Source organism: Lichenostomus cassidix, chromosome 14 (assembly GCF_008360975.1).
Source record: "Lichenostomus cassidix isolate B80296 chromosome 14, HeHo_3.0, whole genome shotgun sequence".
Taxonomy (NCBI): Eukaryota; Metazoa; Chordata; class Aves; order Passeriformes; family Meliphagidae; genus Lichenostomus; species Lichenostomus cassidix.
The window spans coordinates 6,484,949-6,506,042 of record NC_139495.1 but is presented as its reverse complement, the minus strand read 5'-3'; the positions used below and the strand labels follow the sequence as shown (position 1 = coordinate 6,506,042).

The window sequence follows — 21,094 nt, the reverse complement described above, 5'->3', positions numbered from 1 at the left end:
TCATGACTAGTTGGGAAGAAATATGAGGCAAAAAAGAAGAGTAAATAGTCTGGGGAAAAAATAAAAAAACTATCTATACAGATATGAGTGGTGTTCTGTTTCAGAAAGTGGTGGACGTGTGGAGGTTTCTGCAGGACCAAAATACTGCTAGCAGGTGTCTCTTTTTGAGCAGGTCACCACCACTGCAATCTGACAGAGGTCCATCAGCTTAAAAAGACATCTTTCAAGACAGGAAAAACGTAATTGGGTAGTCTGGTTCATTGGAAGCATCTTGGCCATTTTCAACCTGTGCACATCAGTTCCTTGATAGAAAAAATACACATTCAACAGCATTTTGGGTGACTTCCATTTCCAATATTATTGTTGTACACAGGAAAGGAGGTATTTTTGTCTTAGGCATTTTCTTCTTTGAAACAGACAGCAGAAGGAACAGAGAAATTACAAGAGGTAGTGGATTTAGCAAACCTGCACATAAAACAAACTTTCATAAGAATAAAATGCTGCATTTACAGCTGTAAATGTACACACCCGTGTAAGTTAAAAATACAAAGCTACTTTTACTGTGTTTCTTGCTCTTTTTTAGTTCAGAGAATGAAGCACTCAAGTGCTGGACTTAAAGTTGTGAACCTCATTGCATTGGCAAAACCAAACCGTTGATGCAGCACCAGGCTTTTAACTGGGGGTAAGTGAGAAAGTTTGACAGTTAGTGCAACCAAAGTGCAATTGTGTTCTTCACAGTGTGTACATTTTGACTGGCTTGTAAAGTGAATGTAGAAGTTCATGACTCTCCCAGGAAGCTTCTTTTGATGGTAGAAGAAAACATGATCTGCAACATACTGGGCCACAGCCTGACTTGGAATGATTAGAGCGGTGTTCATCAGACAGTGGAGAAAAGTCAAAGTCAGCTACCTGGAAAAGGAACATCAAAAAGATCATTTTTAGTTCAGTTCCCACTGGCTCCAGTCCAGCAAGAATACATTGGGCTACAAATGGCACTTGGTCCTCAACCATTTTCAGTCAGTCACTGACTTCAAATAGACTTCTGATTTACAGCTGCTGTGCACATGGCTCATAAGCAGTGTCTCTAGAGGTGTATAATATATAGTGTGGCACAGTGTGAAGGGTATTGGGTACTTTCCAAAGTACCATGAAAGCTATTTTTGATTTAAGAATTCATGGTTTTTGCAAATACCTTTTGTAGCAAGTGAAAGGTATTTTAGAGATGGAAGGGAGTTGGGGAGATGAAGGTCACATATGAGGGGTAGGTGACAATTTAGGGCTGCTTTAGGAAACATATCCCTCCTTTTTATTATCCTGTGCCTTCTCACACTATCTCCTTGCTTTCTTTCATGTAACTACTCTGAGGTAGATCCTCTGGAAGGGATACTCCAATGCAAACATCTGCTTGGGAATATTAACAAACTGCGCCTTATAATCCTGGCAATTTAAATTTGAGTTCTCTGCAACAAGCCAGAGACTTGCCTGTTGCTTTGCTTGCTTGGATTTTTTGGTGGAACAGATCACACATACCAGGAAAATTCTCTCTCCCACTCTGTTTGTCTGGGCATTAAAGAACCTTTCAAATCAGATACCTTTCATGGCTTGAAGACACCTAATTATTATCCCAGCTCAAAGTAAGAGTAACTGAATACCTCTATGAGATCTTTTTGTTGTGTGTTACTTCGAAAGGTTGTGTACAGCACCAGCACCAGCATCACTGAAACCAGAGCAGTGCAGAGCAGAACAAAGAAAGCTGGGTGTATTCCTAGGAAAAAGCACAAGGACACATTCCTGGAGTGACACAATACCCCAGAAAAAGGCATCTGTGAGAAGGAAACAATGAATTTTCAGGAATATTTTTAGAAAAAAGGAGATGTGTGTAAAAGGTAATAAACTTTTCAGCCCAGATCACTCCATGTTTCTGTGGAGTGGGAGTGGGAGAGGGGATTGTAAGGGTCTTTCCCTTTAGGTCCTCTTTTCTCTTGAAGAGCCTAAAAACCCCCATCCAGTTACACGTTAGTCGCTGACTCCCCAGGGTGTTTGTATCTCTGTGGTACCCTAAGAGCCCCCAAGCCTTCTGGAGTGAGCTGTCCTGTCTGCACACAGGTGGCTCATGGTGACACAGTGTGACCAGTCTTTATCACAGCCTGGCTGTCCCCCATCCTCTTCACTTGGCCACTTAGCCACTCTCCCAGATGGCTTATGGACCCAAGAGGGGCACACATGACCATGGATGGGGGAAGTCAGCAGGGGTCACTGGCAGGAGGGACAGAGACCTGTAATGAAATGGAGGCCTAGAAAATATACCCTCAAAAATCCATAACTAAACTAAGCAAAAAGAATTGAGACTGCTTAATTAAGATAGTATTACAGGTGTATATGTTTTCCTAGTTATCCTCTCTAATTACAAAATCTGGACTATTTAAACTGAAAAATCTGTCATTTAACTAACACAGTCTTCCCAGGATACTCAGTAGCTTCAAGACACTCTTGGGACTGAGGGTTCAGCAGAACACCAGAAGCTCAGAGCAATTACAGCAGGCACGTGATATGCTCTCATTTCTCTTTTTATTCCTCTCCTTTTAGGGATCTACACCAGCTTCCTGAAACCTCAGCTGCAGGCTGGCTAACCCACAGCTGTCCCCAACCTGTTTGAGACTGCTGGGTGGGTTTTGTTCTGAGACTGACAGGTAGGACTCTCCTGCTCCTCACCTGCTGGCCTCACTCTGATCCCGTGGTAAGTCTGCAGCATCGTCACGCCGTTCTCCACCCTGATGCTGAGGCAATACTGTCCCGCATCCCTGAAGGTGTGGCTGAGGTTGTAGCAGGAGCCACTGATCTCCACCAGATGGCATTTGTCACCTTCAAGTGGAATGCATTCAGATTTTATTAGCCAGCATAATGCCAGTGGTGGGCTGGAATGACAAGAGCAAAAAAGGCAAAATTAAAAGAAGGTGAAAACTCAGCAAAAATTTCAGCAAAGAGCTTGGTTAAAACAGCAGAGTAATTTTGAAACTAATGAAGTTAATCTAAATACAAATAAAGAAGTAATTAACTGCACAATTGTTTGGTTTGTAGCATTTGCCAAATGAAAAAGTTCTTTGTGATGTTTCTATGAAGGCAAGTCTTTCAGCTGAGAGCTGAATACCTGTGTGGGTCATCGGCAGGCCACTGTGTATAGACAGCTCCATAGTCCTTCTTCAATAAAGATAAAAGGATCTTTTTTCCCTGCACTTACTAGGGAAGGTTGTTTTTCCTTTGTCCTTCTCACACAGGAATCACTGTCTGTACCACTGAAGCACACTCAAGACTTTTTAATTAAAAAGACCCACAACTGAAACTGGGAAGAATGTAAGATGGGCTCTGTAAAGTGGACTATTAGCTGGAAAAGTAAATTGCAAGGATCACAGCATTCCCTTACATTAACAAAAAGGGTTTTTTTGCTATCAAGCAATTTAATGCAACTCACTTCATGGCCATGAGGCTTCTCACTAAGCCTAACTGATGCCTCTTATTTACATTTCCAGACTTCTGTTCCAACTGATTCTTGCCTTATGTATTATGGACTTCGGTTCTGACAACAGACAGAGCTTTTCTTTACCCCATTTTATTAGTATTTTTTCTTATCTCTTTAAAACATCCCTTGCTAAAGATAGCTTTGTTTTTGATAACCCCTCTCTCAAGCCTTTGTCATTGCTTCTCTATCTTAAACTCCTATTGCACCACTGCTAGTCCTGTGACTGGGAGGTTACCAAGCCTGCTCTTAGTGATCTCAGGTTTGTCTGTCACAGCTTTTGGCTGTTCACATTTACTGTTATGCCACCTCCAGTTCCCACTCCTGCCAATGTGCCATTCACTTTCTGAATGCAAACTGTGCTGCTTTGTCTATTGGGACTGTTTATGCCCCTGGCAAATGACTCTGTGTTTGGGTGCTAGTCGTTCCAAAACTCCAATGTGTTCTAATGCTGCAACTTGAGGGAGCTTGTGCTAGGATTGAGGTACTCACAACTCTCCTGTTTTCCTATAATCCTCACTGCACGGAGCTTCTATGTTTTATTCTTCTTGTAGAAATCTTAACTTTGCCAGAATTTCTCGCCAAACCTATCAATCCCCTGTAGGCTTTGCTGCTATGCAACAGAAATTGGAATATATTTCAATTTAATTGTGGGGAAATTGATGAAGGAGAAAAATTTAAAAAGAGGTTTTCAGATGTATTTTCCCCCACTATTTCCCTGGCTACTTGTCTTTTAACATTTTCTTTACAAAGATTTTTAAAAAATTGCCTTACATAGGATAATTCTACTTTTCTATAAGGATGCAGGCTCTTTCAGGCTCTTAGAGCTCATGGTATTTCAAGTCAGGAAAATTCAATATTGAACAGTATTTTGTTCAAAGAAATTTTTGTTTTGTTTTGTTTTAAGAAACTGTTCTGTGGGGTGCAACCAACTATTTTAAGGAAACTCTGGGTAAAAACACTTAGACAATTTTGGGGAGGAAAGAAGTTATGTTTGCTACTTACGTGCCATTGATATGAAGAGATAAATTCAAGTTTTCCATTACATGAGTCTCTCTGGAGCCCACTACATTAATACTTTTAACAGCATCTGAGAAGAAATGAAAAGCCAGCATGTCACACTCTGCATGTAAACTTGAGTCTCACTGGTTTCCCAGTGAAGGTTTGTTTGAACAGACTTGCAGATTTGGGCTCTATCAGTCACACAAATAACACTACTTGTCTCACACCCAAAAAGGAAACCTACCAGTAGAGATATTGCAAGTTTTCTGGTTTTTTTCTGATTTCTTTTTAGTATATATAATCAACTTATTTATTCTTTACATTTTTACTTCTGTGCTTATTTAGTCCAGAAGCTGACCAAAGCAATGAGACTTTCCTAATTCTTGTTTTAACTAATTTATTGTTTAGGGATTGCTGGTGTAAATTGAACAAACAAATCCACCATATGTTACAGTAAACATTTTTGTTTTAATTATATGTGAGGCTTTATAAAAGACAGTAACATTGTCTGTAGATTAAAAAGAAACTGACGATTTTATCTATTTCCACCCATTTTCCAGCCCTAGAAGAGCATGACGCTGATTCTGCAATGGAAATGCTTCACCAAAAGATGTTGACCAGCCATTGCATGTGAAACATTGTTGAAATTGTGTTACCACGTTAAAGCTAGATTGTATCTGTACATATACCGCTAGCTCTGGCTTGAAGGTGCAAAATGTTTCAGAATTACCTAAGAGCTCCAGAGCTGTGGTAAAATCACCAGTTTTCTGCATGATTTCCCTTTCGTGTATGATGCTCCCAGTTTGCTCCCATTCAGCTATGACCTTCAGATGCACGGTGCGATTCCCCAGGGAGGAGCAGTTGCAGTACACAAAGGGTTCCTTGGTAATCTGGTAAACTCTGTGTGCAACAGGAAAAGATTTAGAATCAACATTGTCTTTTACCAAGTGCTTGCATATTTCTGGTTTTAAAAGGGATGAGCTCTAATATATTTTCTTTACAGACAATGCTCCAGTTGCTGCAGTTCTAATTCTACTTTATGTCCATTTCAATGAGGATTTATGTCTGTGGTATTACTTATAGAATTACAATTAGTGTAAGATCCAGAATAAATCTGGGCATTTTTAATTAAAGAAACCAAAGATAACGCTAAAAGAATTCACAAAATGGCATAGGAATAGTCACTAAATTACGAAAACAACTTTTATAGCAGGCAGACTATTAGCTAACTGATTTAATTGCGATTTTTCTCTAGATGAACATCTGAATCAGAGCCATCTTGAATACTCATCAAAGCAAACAAAGTAACCACACCTACCCATCTCCAAAATCCCAGTTGTAGACAAATGATGCTGACTTGAAGTAACGACTTGGGTCATGAAGAGAGAAAGAAATCCGGGTCATGGTGCCTGTGGAGGAGCTAGAACCACGTGTGGTAACTCTGCTGTCTTCTATCTGGGCTATGGTGAGGTTCCCTGTGATAAATTCTGCAGAATAAAAAGGGGGAAGAAGAAAGCACATATAACACAAGAATGACAGCACATATGACAGAAGAATGATAGCACATATGACACAAGAATGACAACATGCTTCCACAACCTGCTCTGTGTGTGCACCAAAGCATTCTTTGAGATGTACTGTGTCTTTCTGTGTCTTAGTCCAACGGGTTAAGTATATTTTCTATCTGTTACTCAGTGTTGTCACGTGTTAGTGAGGTGGTGAAATTAAAATATTTATTCAGGGTTATGCGACTGGTCATGATAAAGCATCTAATATAACTAAGAGAAATAATCCTGGACTGATTGAGGTCAATATAAATATTAACTATTGATTTAAAGAGAACTGGTATTAACATCAAGCATCTAGAGTCAGAATCAAACCAGTACACACATTCTTCATGTTTGGGATGGTGTTTTTTGTTTGTTTTGTGCAGGTTTTTTATGTAGTTTTTTTTCCTCAGCTTTAGCTATTTCTACAGAAATTAAGATTTGCTGCTATGAGTAACAGATATATATATTGTGAATATAGAAAGAGTGGAATTTTTATGTCTATGAGAAGTTCTATGTTTAACTTTGTTTACAAGGAGTGGCAAAGACTGATCTAAAAAAGTCCTCTCTAACCTACAGGTAAAGAGGTATCATGATGAGACACTTATCGACTCATTATAAAATTAATGGGCTATTGATTACTAGCAACAGATTCTTACCTGTTAACAATTCATTAAATCTGGTTAACTGTTTTCTTGGTGATGCACACATAATAATCACAATTACTGTCAGAATGAAGCTGTCAATCCCTGTATTAGAGATTAGGTTAACCATAGCACACCACTGGTTAATTTGTAAAAAAGAAAAAAAAAAAAAAAAGAAACCAAAGAAAAAAAAAAGCCTGCCAATGGTTTTGAATGTTCCCAGTAAGATGAAACTACACTTAACAACATTTGGAAATGCAGCCATGACTTCACATCCAATTTCAGTACACTCAGACAGCTTTAAAAGAAAACACAGCACTCTGCTGTGCTGATGGCCTAAGATTTGCTGTGTCATACATCAGGGAAAAGCTGCAGATAGTCACTCCTGATGGTCATTCTAGCTTTAGGACTAGAAATGCTGGGAGGCAGTAGAAGAAGCATTGTTTTAGGAGTCTGGACATCATTGACCAACACTGATGTGTGAAATGCAGCTGCTGAAGCATCTGGTTTCTAGCTCAGTTTCTCTAAGTGACAGAGGCTGGAAAACATGGGCAGGGTCACACCTGTTTCCTGGATATAGAGACACTGGAGCGTGGCTCTAATTGTACTAATTGTACCATGCCACCCAAACTCATCTTCAGCCACAGGGCTACAAATCAAACTCTGTTGTCTGAAGCCATATTTACACTTGCTTTCATCCTGATGCTGGCAAAGCCATATATCCTGAGTTCCTGGAGAGGTACAGATTGTAAAGCCGTTTTACCTGTGATCTGAAGCACTGTGATATTTCTTGCTACTGGCCGACACAACCAGCAGTTTCTGTGAGTCACCCAGACGGACACAGGAAAAGTCCCAGGAAATTCACCAGTCACATTAATTACAGAACTAAACCGCTGCTCGGATTTCTCGATCAGAATCAGAGGAGCATAAATCCAGTTGAAGTGATACAAGTTGGATGTGACATTTTCGTTCTCCATGCTTAGACTGGCCTGAATAGTAGCTTGAGCTCCTGTTGTGATGGGACCATTGTTGGTTATTTCCAGACCAAACGACTCTGTGGAAATCAGAAGAAAAGAAGTAAGCCAAACCTTGTTGTATTGAATTTTAAATTTTATTTATTTATTTGCACATTCTAACTAGTCAGCCGTAGTTATCTGATGCAAGATGACACTTATCCTAGCAAAGGCTTTACCACCAAAATTTTTTACTGTTTAAAAATCTGGAACAGAAACTGTTGCAAGTGTGTATGAGTTCAAACAAATGGCAGTAGACAATACATCAGACTGGGTCCTAGAAATGCTCATAGTAGAAGACATCTTCAGGCTAGAACATCACAAAAGCTTTCATGAGGTTTTACACCCAGAGCTGGGTGCTGGCTGTAGGTTCCTTGTCACTAATGATCTAACATGGTCACTAGACTTCCAGATACTGGAAGGTCAGCTCTAACCTCTGTCCTAAAAAATGTGAACTTTCAACCTCAAGTAAGATTTTATGCATTAGATTCCTTTGCCAGCTCTGTTGACAAGTCTGTCTGACTTTCCTGATAAGTGAACACCATTATCTTCTCTGCTGTGCTTACTCAGACTGCTGCAGATCTTGCAACTACTGCAATAGTCAGAGTGTGAGCAGCGTTGAGATTTATGGAAATGATACATTAAATTTTTCAGCAAAAAGCAGTGCAGGAACATTAAAGGCTATGTGTGTGTTAAACAAAAAATCAACTCCCAAGCCCCAAAACAAAAGGAAGTGCAAAACCCAACAATAGCTGTGAATTGGGACAAAGCTGGGAAGAGGATCTGGTTGCTTTCCTTCAACATGGAGCATGTTCCCTTCCCTTCCCTGTATCACTGCTCTGCCAGGCTCTCCTCTCACCAACAGTGATGGGAAGAGCAGCAGAACTGGGGTTTCTAATGGTGGTGCCTTTCCTTCTCCTCTCTTTCAGCAGCCACCAGACTATTAACAGGAACTCTAATCTTTGACAGTCAGAATTTGCATTCCTCACTCATCCATGACCTCTAATGTGAAGGGAGCACTGGGGCTAGCTAACTCCCGTGCTAGCTTTTCTGCACCCATCAGCTTGAGACTGTATGAAAGAGACTGCAAAGCTTCTATTTCATGCCTGCATTTTATTTTGCACCTGCATTTTATTTTGCACATCACAGGTGCTGAGCAATTCTGGAGGCAGAAGGATTGTGGGAAATGAACTGTAACTTTACTGCCTGAGAAAGAACTCCACTGTTCCTGTTTCACAGCACAGGAAATGTCCCTGAGTTCAGTTTTTTGCGTTAAAAGAGAAATGCTTGTGATTTGATGAAATCTGGCACAGGGAGGTTTCATGTCTCTCGAAGATTCAAGCTATGCTCCACTTTGTTTCAGCAGAACATGGGAAAAAAATAGCCAAGCCAGCTACATCATGCTTATCTAGCACTTCTCCTTGGAGGTTATCACGGTGCTTTACAAATCAGAGCCGTACCGGCCCAACAGCTGCTGCAGCTGGAGATTTAGTGGCTAACCCAAGGTCACCCAAGGAGTGACCGGCACAGCAAGACATTCCATCCAGTTCAGGGATTTCTCCTGCCTTCCCCACCTCTGTGAGAATGGAGCTCTGTGAGCCCCATAGCGGCTGCCCAGGTGCCTTGTGACCCTCGGTGCGGGGGAAGCAGAAGAGCAGCTTTTGGGTTAGAAGTGCAAATCAGAATCCCGGCTGCCCGGGGTGCCCCACGTTCACTGCAGGCACCAAGATCGCGCCTGAGAATAAAATCTGGGGTGGTGGGAGCTGCTTCCAGCCCTTGTCACATCTGTCAAGCTCGGGAACCAGCCCACCCGTGATGCAGCTCTCGCCTGAGCTCTGAGCCCTCGTCCCCCGCACCCTCTCCCGCTCCCGGCGGCGATGCCAGCGCAGCCCTTACCTGCAGCCGGGGCGGCACCGCGGCCGAGCTGCAGCAGCGGCAGCAGCGCGCAGAGCAGCCGCAGCATGCCGGGGGCCGCGGGTCGGTGCCGCCGGGGCCGGGTTTGGGGCCGGCTGGCGAACCGGGAGCGGCTCTGGCCGCGCTGGGAACCCCGCGGCACTGCGGCTGGTCTGTCCTCCCCCCCGGGCCGCTCCCCCGCGGCAGCGACCAGCCCGCCTCTCCCGGGGGCAGTTCCTGCGGGATCGTGCTGGCGGCGCGACCGGGCTGCACACCCGCCGGGGCTTTAAACAAACAGGCAATAAAATGCACAATTGCCTCACATCTGCCGAGGGCATGGGGACACCCCGGGGCGCTCGGGAAGGGGTTTGTGCTGTGCTTTGGTGGCGGCAAGCACACATAAAGTATTTTGAGGTGGCGCGGGGCCGGCTCTGGCGGGGGCGGTTCGCTGCTGTTACCGGTCAGCGCTCCGGACGGCCTGTAACGGGTGCGCTGCTGGAGACACAGCCAGCAAAAGAGCCGGGATGTGGTTCTCTGGCGTTCTTTTTTTGTCCTTTTATTTTCTTTTTTCTTGTTTCGTGTTGTATCTTTTGGTTTTACTCCGTTTACTTTTACTTCTTTTATTTTCTTAAACTCATCATTCGAAACCCTTTCCCACCGCTGGCTGCCTTTTCGTTTCTTGCGGCCGATCGGCCCTTCTGCCCGCTTCGCTTCCGGCCGTGCCGCCGCTCCCGCGGGGCGGGTGGGCCTGCGCTGGCCGGGGGAACCGGCCGCGGCCGCCTCTGCCCGGGTAACTCCTCGCCCGCTGTCACCGGCGGCCGCCGCGTTCGCAGAGCCTCCGGGGACGGGCGGGGCTCGCCTCAGGCAGCGCCCGGCTGGAGCGAGACCGCCCCGGCAGGGCGGGTCAGGGCGGGGCTGTCCGAGGACTGCGGGGCCGGCGAAGGGACCGGGCGGTGCTGCGGGGCGGTGCGCTCGCCTCCGCCCCGGGAGAGGCGCGGGAGGCGGCACCGGGAGGAGGCGGCCGGAACTGAGCTCGGGCGCTTCCGTCGCGCCCATGCGCTGCCGGCGGCCTCCGGGAGCAACAAAGGAGGGAGCCGGGGGGCCGCGGCCGGGCGGTCCCGGGGAGCCGCGGGGTGAGGAGCGCGGCGGCGGCGGCCGGGCCTGGGCGCGGTGGAGCGGGGCGCGGGGAGGCGGGGCGGGCGCGCCGCGGGCGGGAGGGAGCGGCCGGAGCCCCGCCGGAGGCCTGGGGCCGAGCGCGGCACCGGGAGGGCTGAGGGCCGGGGAAGCGCCGCTCACGGTGCCCGTGTTCGCAGGGCGGAAATGGGCTCGGCGTGATGGCGCCCTGGCAGCGGGGAGCGACCCGGGCGAGCAGCGCTGCGGCGGGGAAGGTGAGGGGTGCGGGGTGCCGGGGGCTGCGGGCTCCCCAGCCCTGCAGGCCGGGAGCGCAGCTGACGGGAAACCCCCCAGGGGAGCAGGGAGGCCGCCGGTGTCTCAAGGTGGATGTGATGTTAGGTTTCTAGACGAGTGAGAAAGGCAGTTTGTGGCGGCAGGGCAGCTGCTGGCGCCCTGGGAGTGAGTCCCGCTGGGAAATGTCCCGGGGTAGCTGTAAGGCTGGGATCCGGCTGGGGAGGAAGGCTGGATAACTGGTGTGCGGTGTCAGGAGCATCCCTGAGCCTGGAGCCTGCTGCTGGCAGAGAGGAAACCAGGCAAAACACGGGAAGGTTTGTGCTGTGGTGTGAAGAGTTCAATAACCCCTTTTATCTGTTAGTGCAGTCCTGTCACAGTGAGTGCTGTACATACCTGGTGTTGTATTTGTGAGCCTAAGTAAACGTGACAGCTGTGGTTTTTGGAAAAGGTGGCCCTCTTCAAAACGTCAGGAGAATGGATGGAGGTGATGGGATAGCTGCTGTTAACCAGCCACGTAAGCTAACAAGTACTTCTTTATTCTTTTGTAGGTGTGTTGATCTTGATTTTGTGTACTGAAAGCTGATCTTTCCTCCTCCAAGATGGCATTTGTTTCAGCACAAGGGCCTACGGTGGTGGACCAAACCACTCTGATGAAAAAATACCTTCAGTTTGTGGCTGCTCTTACAGATGTCAATACACGTAAGAGACTTTTTTCTTATTGAAAATCACAGCTCTTCAGGGGTTTGTTTCACAAATGTTGCAGTCTGGTTCAGACAGTTGATAAATGAAACAGTGAAGTCTGTCGAATTCCCTTTGAAATTTGTTTGAGTTTTGATATTTGAAGAAGCAAAATGATGAGAAACACTTGCTTGAGCTGAAGTGAGTGAGCTGTGTGTGTGTGCAGTTGTGTGGTGGTTGGTTGAGAGAACTGTGTGTCATAAGTGGGCAGTGATAGCTAAACTGATAAGATCTGATTGCTTCTTTAATCAGTGAGGCAGGTGTTTTCCTTTATGAGCTAAGTTTTATATTCACTTTATTTTGCTTGAATTTCCATTTTCAGCTGATGAAACCAAATTGAAAATGATGCAAGAAGTCAGTGAGAATTTTGAAGTAAGTAAAAAGAAAGCCACAGGCAGCAAAACCCCAACAAAAAACCCCTCAGCTTTCTGCAATGGCAGCCTGTCTTGTGCTTAATGGATATTAATTGAATTTCTGATGTTATGGAGTTAAAAGATTATTAGTAATATCCTGTGATTTATGACTTATACAGTTACAAGTCATTGATTTTAGGTTTGTATTTAGGAATTAGCCAGGCTGTTGAAGAATTAAATTTGAACTTAAAAAGCTTTCATTGCCTTATCTTTATTAATTATTTAAATAAAAGTGAAGTAGATTTTTCTTCTAGTTTTTGAATGCTCTGAAATCTCTGTATTTAAAGCTTCCTTTTATTGAGTTCAAATGTGTATTGTGCCCTTGTGAAACAGAGGCCATTCTGGTTCCTCTGAGTAGTTCTGTGGTGTAGAAGTGAGAGAGGAGTTGTCAGATGCAGAATGTGACATCAGGAGTGGAGATGTCTCCAGTGCCATCTTTTGCCATGGTGATGGACTATCATTTAGATGAGCAGCAGAGAAAATGTGAAACACAAGTTAGCAGGAATGACGCTTTAGTTGAATACTTAGTTGTTATGTGCCCATTTTGAAGTTATAGAAAACTAAAAAAACATTCTTGTGGAGTCTTTTTATCTGGTTAAGCTGACATGCCATCTCTGAAACAATTTATCTGACTAAAAGAATAGTTCTAACTGCTTAGTCTGGGGATCTGTTTGGAATCTGAAGGCTTAGTTGATTCTCTTTTCTCTTGTCTTCAACAGGGAAGAACTTATTCAATATTTGTTTTGCTAATGTTCTTTTGGAACTCACTTGGGTCTGTAGTGTGTCAGCAGATATTTAGTCACTGAATCTATTCAGAATTCACAGAAAATGTTTAATAGCGGCTTTGAATGTAATTAAATATATTCTTCGTAACGTGTATTTTATATCTTCCCATTTTCTGCTCTTAATTAGAATGTGACATCATCCCCTCAATATTCCACTTTCCTGGAACACATCATCCCTCGGTTTCTCACCTTCCTGCAGGATGGGGAAGTTCAGTTTCTTCAGGAGAAGCCAGCACAGGTAAACTGTGTGGAACATCTCCTGCCTTTTTGCAGTGAAGTCCTTGGTTAACCTAATGAACTGATTTAAGACTTGCTAAAAATAGATCTGTCATTTGGAGTGAAAGTGAAAAAGTCTTGTTTCTAAGTAAGTTACTTAGAAACTTTGCAAATCTGGGCTTCTGTGAAAAATGAGGGAAACTAGGTGCAATGGAATTGGCTTTCTTGCTGAAATACTACACATTATTTTAAGTTACTGACTTTAGTGAAGGTTAGAAATGAAAGGCAGAAGTTGAATCTTTCTTTAATACTTAAAATTGCATTCCTTAAAAGTCTGATTTTTCAACTGTAAATTTGTTCAATTTGCCTCATTCACATTTGTGCATAGTTGGGTTTTGTGGGCTTTTGAAAAAGTTCTGTCGTATCTTTATTTTTCCTTTTTTTCCCCACAGCAACTGCGGAAGCTTGTGCTTGAAATAATTCACAGAATACCAACAAATGAACATCTTCGTCTTCATACCAAAAATATCCTGTCTGTGATGTTTAGATTTCTAGAGGTATTTTCTTCTTACTCTTAAAGCTGTCCAATTTTCAGAAATATTTTCCTCTACTTTCTTCATCTCCAAAATTTGCTGGGGGTAAGATTTCCAATAGCTTCAATGTGCTACTGGAGCAGGAGTGAAAAGACACTCTATTTAAGCTTCACCCATGTTCTCTCTTACCACCTACAGCTTTTCTGCATGTTCTGTTCTGCCCTTTAGAAACCTGGATTTTACAAATGCAGGGAACTGTTCTCATGCTGGGCAAGATTTTCTGGCAGATAGCTTAATTTCTGTTTGTTTTCTTTCTTGGAATTCACAACAATGTCATTTGAAGCTCACATGGGGGTCTCTGTGGCACAATAGGAGCAGATCTGATGGTACAGAGTGGCTGAAATGTCTGGGGTTTATTCCCTTAGGGGTGGATTTAATTTCAGCCGTAGTCTAGCACTGCAAGGTATCCAAGGAAAGACATCTTGCCCATGCAAATCCATATTAATGGAGCACTTTAGATTGTTGGGTATAATTTTACACAGTTTTGAAGTACCCACTGGGAAGTTGAAGAATTCAGCAGTGGGCTTGCTAAAAAGTCTTTCTTTTTTTTCCAGACAGAGAATGAAGAAAATGTACTGATTTGCTTAAGAATAATTATTGAATTGCACAAACAGTTCAGACCAGCAATCACTCAAGAAGTAGGTCATAACTGTTGTTATGTGATATAAAACTTATTGCCATGCTCTTCAGAATTGCTGTTTTGTTCAAGTGGGTTGATTGGTTTGTTGTGCTGCTGTCCTTTTATGTTGCCTGACCTGTTGTGGTAACCATATTTTTCTTTTTTTTTTTTCTTTTTTTTTACCATAAAGGAGTTTTTGAAAGAGGACTGTGTAGTGCTGGCACTCCTGGGGGAAAAACCAAACCATTAAAGCTTAGTTGTACTTGATTTAAATGCTTGTGGACAATATGATCAGTCTAAGGAATAAAATTTCCACACAAAGGAAGAGAATTGGTGCCTTTTTAGTTTGTAATGGGAAGTCCTGAAAGAGGAATTCACTATGATTGACTTCCCCCTGCCTCCCTTCTTCTGTCCTGTGATTCATCAAGGAGAATTTGGAAGTTTGCAGTGTTATTCTGTTGACTTTTTGCCTTGATTTTCTCTTGGGAAAAATTAGTTGATTCATAGTAATTATATGTAACAATACTGTGTTGGAACTCTGTGGAGATGATAGGTACATTAGATCCTTTCCAAGTGAAATTTGAATTAATACTGACAGAACAGAAAGAGATATAAGTGCAAATAATCTGAAAGTGTTCTCAGGAAATACATACTGTACAGATGAGTAGAGATTGTATGTATTTGTATTGTTAATTGGACAGAGATTCTAAAATTGTGATTCGTTAAAATTTTTTTAAAATTTCTTCCTGATAAACTGACTTCTTCCTTCCTAGATTCATCATTTTTTGGACTTTGTGAAACAGATTTACAAAGAACTTCCAAAAGTAGTGGTAAGCCTTTTATTTTTTAAATTGCCCTTGCCATAGTCAGAAAACTAGTTTTTATTTCTTAATTTTATCTCTAAAAGATGCTGACATAATTATTTTGTATCTAGTGATACAAGGTAAATATAGTTTTAGTGAGTATATTGTGAAAACTGTGTCTAAAAATGGACACATTTATGTCTTGGTTTGGAAAACTTTCTGTTTGTAGCGCACTATTACTGGTCTGAGAAAACTGAGGTCAGGTTGGCTCCAGTTGTCTCCGTGTAACCAAATGTGTCTGGTTTTGAGTGGAAAGATGGAGGTAATGAGTGGAGGTCCTGCTCTGATCTTCCTCCCTGATACAGAGTAACTGTTGGGATGTTTTCCTTTAGCAAAAGAGCCACATTGGGTGGGAGAGCTTTTCTGATTGTTGTTCAGTGGGAAAGGTTGTAGGGTTTGTGTCTGATCCAGGCAGATGCCACAGTGCAAACATCACGTGCAGAGAGGAGAAAAGTCCTCAGGGGGAAAATTATATGGAGGAGTTCTAAGGAGATAGATGCCTTTCAACTGTTACTGGTATTATGATTTTTTTCTTCTGCTCTTTGCTTGTAGAATCGGTACTTTGAGAATCCTCAGGTGATTCCAGAGAACACTGTTCCCACTCCTGAAATGGTTGGCATGATCACAACCATTGTGGTGAAGGTGAACCCTGAGCGAGAAGACAGTGAAACAAGAACAGTGAGTGTTCTGACTGCTCTTAACTGGGGGACTGCCTGTAGCACAGGAGTACAAATCATAAGGCCAGGCAAATATAATAGACTTTCTTTTTGCTTTTCTTATCAAAACTCTTCTGTAGAAGCTGATTGTAACTTTCCAGATGTTTTCTATGGAGCTGCATTTACAGGAGATTTGTTTAATATAATAATAAATGCTTTTGTGTTTTTTAAATGTTATTAAGTATAGTGCTACTAAAATGAGCAGTTTCTAAAAACTGTATTTTAAATATTTTTTGAGTTGATAATTAAACTGTTTATAAAGCATGTGTTCTTTCTTTCAGCATTCAATAATTCCCAGAGGATCTTTATCGCTAAAGGTCTTGGCTGAGCTGCCTATTATTGTTGTTCTCATGTATCAGGTTAGTACACTTCAGTATTTTGCATGTAAATACTTCATTACTGAATGGCTTGTGCAACTTCTGCAGACTAGTGTCTTAGTAAAAATGAATGTGATATTTTGGATACTTTTGAAATTAAAATATCATCTAAAAATAGGCTGCTGAGATATCTTAATTATTTTCTGATTAGCTCTCTGGTAAGTTGACTGCAAGTGTGACTTGTGAATTTCTCTAATAATACTTTATTTTTTTTAAGCTCTACAAACTGAACATTCATAATGTAGTAGCTGAATTTGTGCCCTTGATTATGAACACTATTATAATACAAGTTTCTGCTCAAGCAAGGTAAGTGCATTTAACTGTATTTTGATGATACTTGGGGTAAACTACTTAAACCCGTCATTCAATATTTCTCAAAGTATTTTTGTCTTATATCTTGTGATTTTTGATTCTAGTCTTACTGTTTTTGATCTCAAAAGTAGCAAGGATTATTTGACTAAAAATGTCAAGGTTTTGGTTTTGTAGATGAAGTAATTGGGAAATCTGTATATTTACATTGCATGTCATTGATGAAGTCCATAGTTGTGCAATAGATGCCAATTTATTATTTGATAATGTGCTTTTGAAAGTAGAGTTTCTGACAAAAACCCATATTGCCACAGGTAGTGATGGAGTCCATGGCAGCAGCTTGGACATTGCTGTTGTTAAATCTTTGCCATAGCATCAATGATAGATGTTTGCTCTTCCAATGTATAGCTCATGTGAAGCCTTGTGATGTTGCAGGAATGGGCATTGCTTTTCCTGCCTCAGAGAGGGAAGTTTCTGAAGAGCACCAAGTGGTTCTAATCAAGGCAGTGGGAGCAAGAGCTCTGCCTTTCCCTGTCTGCCTGGATGATCTGATCAAGTTGTTGAAGCTTGAGAGAGACAGACAAGTCTGTGGGAAGGAATCTGCTTAGAGAAAAAAATGGCCCCAGTTAGGGGAGCAGAGGCCAATGTTTGATGCTTTGTATTGGCTTGGCTTTCTGGAGGAAGGTGCAGCTGGGAATTAGAATGGCAGAGGGCTTGTGGAAAACGGGCTCTTCCACAGTGATTTTCTTCCTTTAAGAAGCAAAAACCTCACTGCGAGATGATGTAATTTGAAACTTCACTGAATTTTCTGAGTGAAGGTATTAAAGATGAGGAGCAAAATCGTAACCAGTGTTCAATTTAATTTCAGACAACATAAACTTTACAACAAGGAATTATATGCTGATTTTATTGCTGCTCAGATTAAAACATTGTCTTTCTTGGCTTACATCATCAGAATTTACCAGGTAGGATGCATTTTTATTACTTTGTTACTTAATGCATCAGGTTTCTAGTTGTTTTATGGCAGGCAAATGACCAGCATGACTGCAGTGCATCAGGGGTTGGAGACAGGAGCATTTATGTAGCATATCTGAAGGTGGGGATGTACTTGGTAATCCTAATACAAAGTAAAAATGTGCCACTCCTCCTCCCTGGGCATTTGTGGACTGACTATTGTATTTTAGTTTTAGGAGTAGTTTTTGAAAGAGAAACAAGTGAATTTTAATGGAGTGGTATTGTGCAAATGTAACGCAAACCTTAAGAATAGAATGTCGTAATAGTTGTACTCACGTTATTCTTCTTTTTGTTGTAGGAATTAGTGGCTAAATATTCTCAGCAAATGGTAAAAGGAATGTTGCAGCTGCTCTCCAACTGTCCAGCTGAAACAGCACACCTCAGGAAGGAGCTCCTGATTGCTGCTAAGCACATCCTGACAACAGACCTGAGGAGCCGTATGTAGCACTTTTTACAAATGTACCTGTAAACTGGAAAGATTTCAGCTATTTCTGTCTATTTAGGAGCCATATTACTTATTTATATTGGACTGTCACAAGATGCCTAGCCAAATAGAATTATTGTGTGCAGGGTTGCCCAAACCTGACATTTCCAGTAACTTGTTAGTTATATACAAAAAGTTTTTCAAGTTGAAAATAACGTGAGCCTTTTTTTTTCTCTTTGCAAATGTAGCTTGACTGGGTACTGCAGTGTTACTCAAGGGGCAAGTGTCAGTGGAGTTAACAGTCACAAGAGATTATTTGAAAGTTTCAATGTAAATGGCACTGCCTTTTATAGGCTTCAGGAATTAATTTTGGGATAATATCACTTTTTGACTTTAGGTTTAAATACCTAAGTGAAGTGGTTTAATGCTTAATCATCTTATTTTGATTATTTCCTTTGCCAATTGTTATGTATGGCTTTTTCATTTTTCTCTTTTTTAAATGACAGAATTTATTCCATGTATGGATAAGCTGTTTGATGAATCTATACTGATTGGCTCTGGATACACTGCCCGGGAGACACTGAGGTATGAGAAAGTTTAGAATAACTGAGTGTCTGCCAGGGCTGCTTACTTTCAGAGTTATTAATATTTACAGCAACTTTTGTATAGGGTCCTAAATCTTTGCTTCAAATAACTAATTTTGTTAGATTGTTTGATTGGCAGAGCTTCTGCTGCTGTAAAGGTGACTTTTGTTTAACACTTTGATGGCAAAAAGTGGTAATGTGAGTGTAGGGCAGAATGAGAAAAATGGGTGAATGAAGATGATTTCATTTTTTTTTTAATTTTGGAGGACAACCAAAACAGTGATCACAGAGAAACCAACTCAGTATTTGCCCAATATTTCATGAAACACCCTAACTCTTATGTCCAGTGTAAAATCTGAATGAGATTTAAACGGTTTGGTCAGTTTAAGAATAACTTAAAACTTACTTGGAATTGAAAATGTCAATGGAGAGATACTTAATACTTAACAATACTTAACTTTCTGTGTCTTCAATAGTTTACATGTTAGGTGAGCTTGCTGACCAAATTAGTATCTGAACTAGGAGAAATACTTCCTCTTGCTTAAGTATCAAGTATACCTTATTGACAATATGTATTAGATTTAGAAGTATTTGCTCTGCTAGATTCTTAACCTGGTGTTTGAAAAGAGATGATTTCAAAAATTACTCAGTTTTCATAACTGCTTTTGAAATCATGAATTGTTGATGATTAATAGTGAAACAAATTACACTGCTCAAAATGTGGCTAGCATGCATATTAACTGCATGTAGATCAAGATACATGGTGGGGTTTTCTGCAGTGGGGGAAGAAGGATCAGAGAGGCAATGCCAGAGTTGTGGGTTAGACTGATGCATCTTTGGTTAGATTGCACAGGGTAAAATTCTCTTGTGTAACCGGAAAAGCCTTGTGAACTCTGTGTTTGCATATGAAAATAGAAAATTTACACTCAGAAATTTGGAAATGTCTCCAGGCAATAATTATTTGTTAAGTTCAATAAACAACATTTTAAATTGTGCTCAGTGTGTTCTCCTCATTCCTTGTTTTGGCTGTAGACCCCTTGCATACAGCACCCTGGCAGACCTGGTACATCACGTCCGGCAGCATTTGCCACTCAATGACCTCTCCCTGGCTGTCCAGCTCTTTGCCAAGAACATTGATGATGAATCCTTGCCAAGCAGTATCCAGACCATGTCTTGCAAGCTTCTGCTAAATTTGGTAGACTGTATCCGGTCTAAAAGTGAGCAGGAAAATGGAAATGGTAGAGACATCCTTATGAGAATGCTGGAGGTATTGATTTGTTTAAAGCATTGGATAATAGCTTGGGTATCCTGTTTTATAGTATGATGTCAGTCACATTTACTTTCTCCTTTCTTCAGAAATGACGATATGTAGAAATAGCCTGTGTACCGTATTTTACTTTAATGCTTCAGAGAAGGGCTCTTTAAAATGCTCTGCAGCTGGGATAATATCTCAAGTGTAGTGGAGATACTTTGTCAACTCTGCTTCATTCAGTGACTAGTTTCAAAGCAGGAAACTGAATGTCCGTTTTGGGTAGCTTAACTTGTGTTTTTTTAAAAAATAATTTTGTTTTCAATTTTAATTGTAATTTTTTTTCATTACTTAAGAGTATGCAGGAATCATATTTTCTAATGCCTTCTGGTTATGGGTGTGCCTTTTTTTTTTTTTTTTTAAACCTTGAAAGAGGATCTTTCCACAGGTCCTTGGCATAGCACAATACAATCTGTACAATTAGAACTATTTCCACTTCAAAGACCTAATGATCCTTTCTAAGGATCTTTATATGGAGGGTTTTTGGGTTTTTTTTCACTTTTGAAAACTGAGGATGCACCAGTTTGGAGAAGGGAAACTAATTTATTGATGGACTTGAAAATGTTTACTGTCATTTGAATGACTTCAAACACAGCTGTAAATTTTATTGATCTCAGCATTCTGACTTTAAGTATGAGTACTATTTAATTTAGGACAATTTTTGAAGAAACTTCTTTTCTTTTTCTTTTCCCCCCTTCTCCCTTCTCTTTGATTTGCCCCTCCTCCTTTGCCCTAGGTGTTTGTTCTGAAATTCCACACCATAGCGCGCTACCAGCTGTCTGTCATTTTTAAGAAGTGCAAGCCGCAGTCGGAGCTTGGGGCAGCTGAAGCTGCATTACCTGGAGTGCCCACAGCAGCAAATGCAGCCCCTGTTCCTGTCCCATCTCCTGCCCCAGCCACTCCCGTGGCCCCTGCACCAGTACCTGTGTTTGAAAAGCAAGGGGAGAAGGAAAAAGAAGATAAACAGACGTTTCAGGTCACGGATTGCCGGAGCTTAGTGAAAACTTTGGTCTGTGGGGTCAAGACGATCACGTGGGGCATCACCTCATGCAAAGCTCCTGGTGGTAAAATTGCATATTTAATTATATTTATCTCTCATAATTTTGCAAAAAAA

General features: G+C 41.7%; 2 protein-coding genes across 3 annotated transcripts in view; one reads left to right on the top strand and one right to left on the bottom strand.

The window, feature by feature from the left end:
- Positions 1–332: 332 nt before the first annotated feature.
- TMEM130 (transmembrane protein 130) lies at positions 333–9,887 on the bottom strand. Its single transcript, XM_085074638.1, has 8 exons — positions 9,617–9,887; positions 7,471–7,761; positions 5,835–6,003; positions 5,247–5,416; positions 4,520–4,604; positions 2,713–2,915; positions 1,653–1,765; positions 333–909 (listed from the first exon to the last, which is right to left on the bottom strand). The coding sequence occupies exons 1-8, from the start codon at positions 9,681–9,683 to the stop codon at positions 733–735; spliced, it is 1,275 nt and encodes a 424-aa protein (XP_084930764.1). The 5' UTR covers positions 9,684–9,887; the 3' UTR covers positions 333–732.
- Positions 9,888–10,594: 707 nt separating this feature from the next.
- The window catches only part of TRRAP (transformation/transcription domain associated protein), a 75,474-nt gene continuing 64,974 nt past the window's right edge, over positions 10,595–21,094 (top strand). Inside the window, exons 1-16 of one of the 2 annotated variants that reach the window (XM_085074636.1) lie at positions 10,595–10,746; positions 10,927–11,001; positions 11,569–11,719; positions 12,081–12,130; positions 13,084–13,194; positions 13,625–13,729; positions 14,320–14,403; positions 15,158–15,214; positions 15,800–15,925; positions 16,245–16,322; positions 16,558–16,646; positions 17,518–17,614; positions 17,962–18,100; positions 18,594–18,672; positions 19,704–19,938; positions 20,717–21,044. In XM_085074636.1, the coding sequence (XP_084930762.1) occupies positions 11,620–11,719; positions 12,081–12,130; positions 13,084–13,194; positions 13,625–13,729; positions 14,320–14,403; positions 15,158–15,214; positions 15,800–15,925; positions 16,245–16,322; positions 16,558–16,646; positions 17,518–17,614; positions 17,962–18,100; positions 18,594–18,672; positions 19,704–19,938; positions 20,717–21,044 (1,678 nt within the window). In that variant the 5' untranslated portion in view covers positions 10,595–10,746; positions 10,927–11,001; positions 11,569–11,619. The remainder of the gene's footprint in view (positions 10,747–10,926; positions 11,002–11,568; positions 11,720–12,080; positions 12,131–13,083; positions 13,195–13,624; positions 13,730–14,319; positions 14,404–15,157; positions 15,215–15,799; positions 15,926–16,244; positions 16,323–16,557; positions 16,647–17,517; positions 17,615–17,961; positions 18,101–18,593; positions 18,673–19,703; positions 19,939–20,716; positions 21,045–21,094) is intronic. The other variant, XM_085074637.1, reaches the window with a different exon arrangement.

What these genes read in the sequence shown, in the direction of transcription:
- TMEM130 (XM_085074638.1), bottom strand. Translation starts at nt 9,683, where the DNA reads ATGCTGCGGCTGCTCTGCGCGCTGCTGCCGCTGCTGCAGCTCGGCCGC. An exon ending in CACAGCTCTGGAGCTCTTAG is followed by an intron (nt 4,605 to 5,246) that starts GTAATTCTGAAA and finishes ATTTCTTCTCAG; the next exon opens with ATGCTGTTAAAAGTATTAAT. An exon ending in GATCAGAGTGAGGCCAGCAG is followed by an intron (nt 1,766 to 2,712) that starts GTGAGGAGCAGG and finishes GCTTTTTCCTAG; the next exon opens with GAATACACCCAGCTTTCTTT.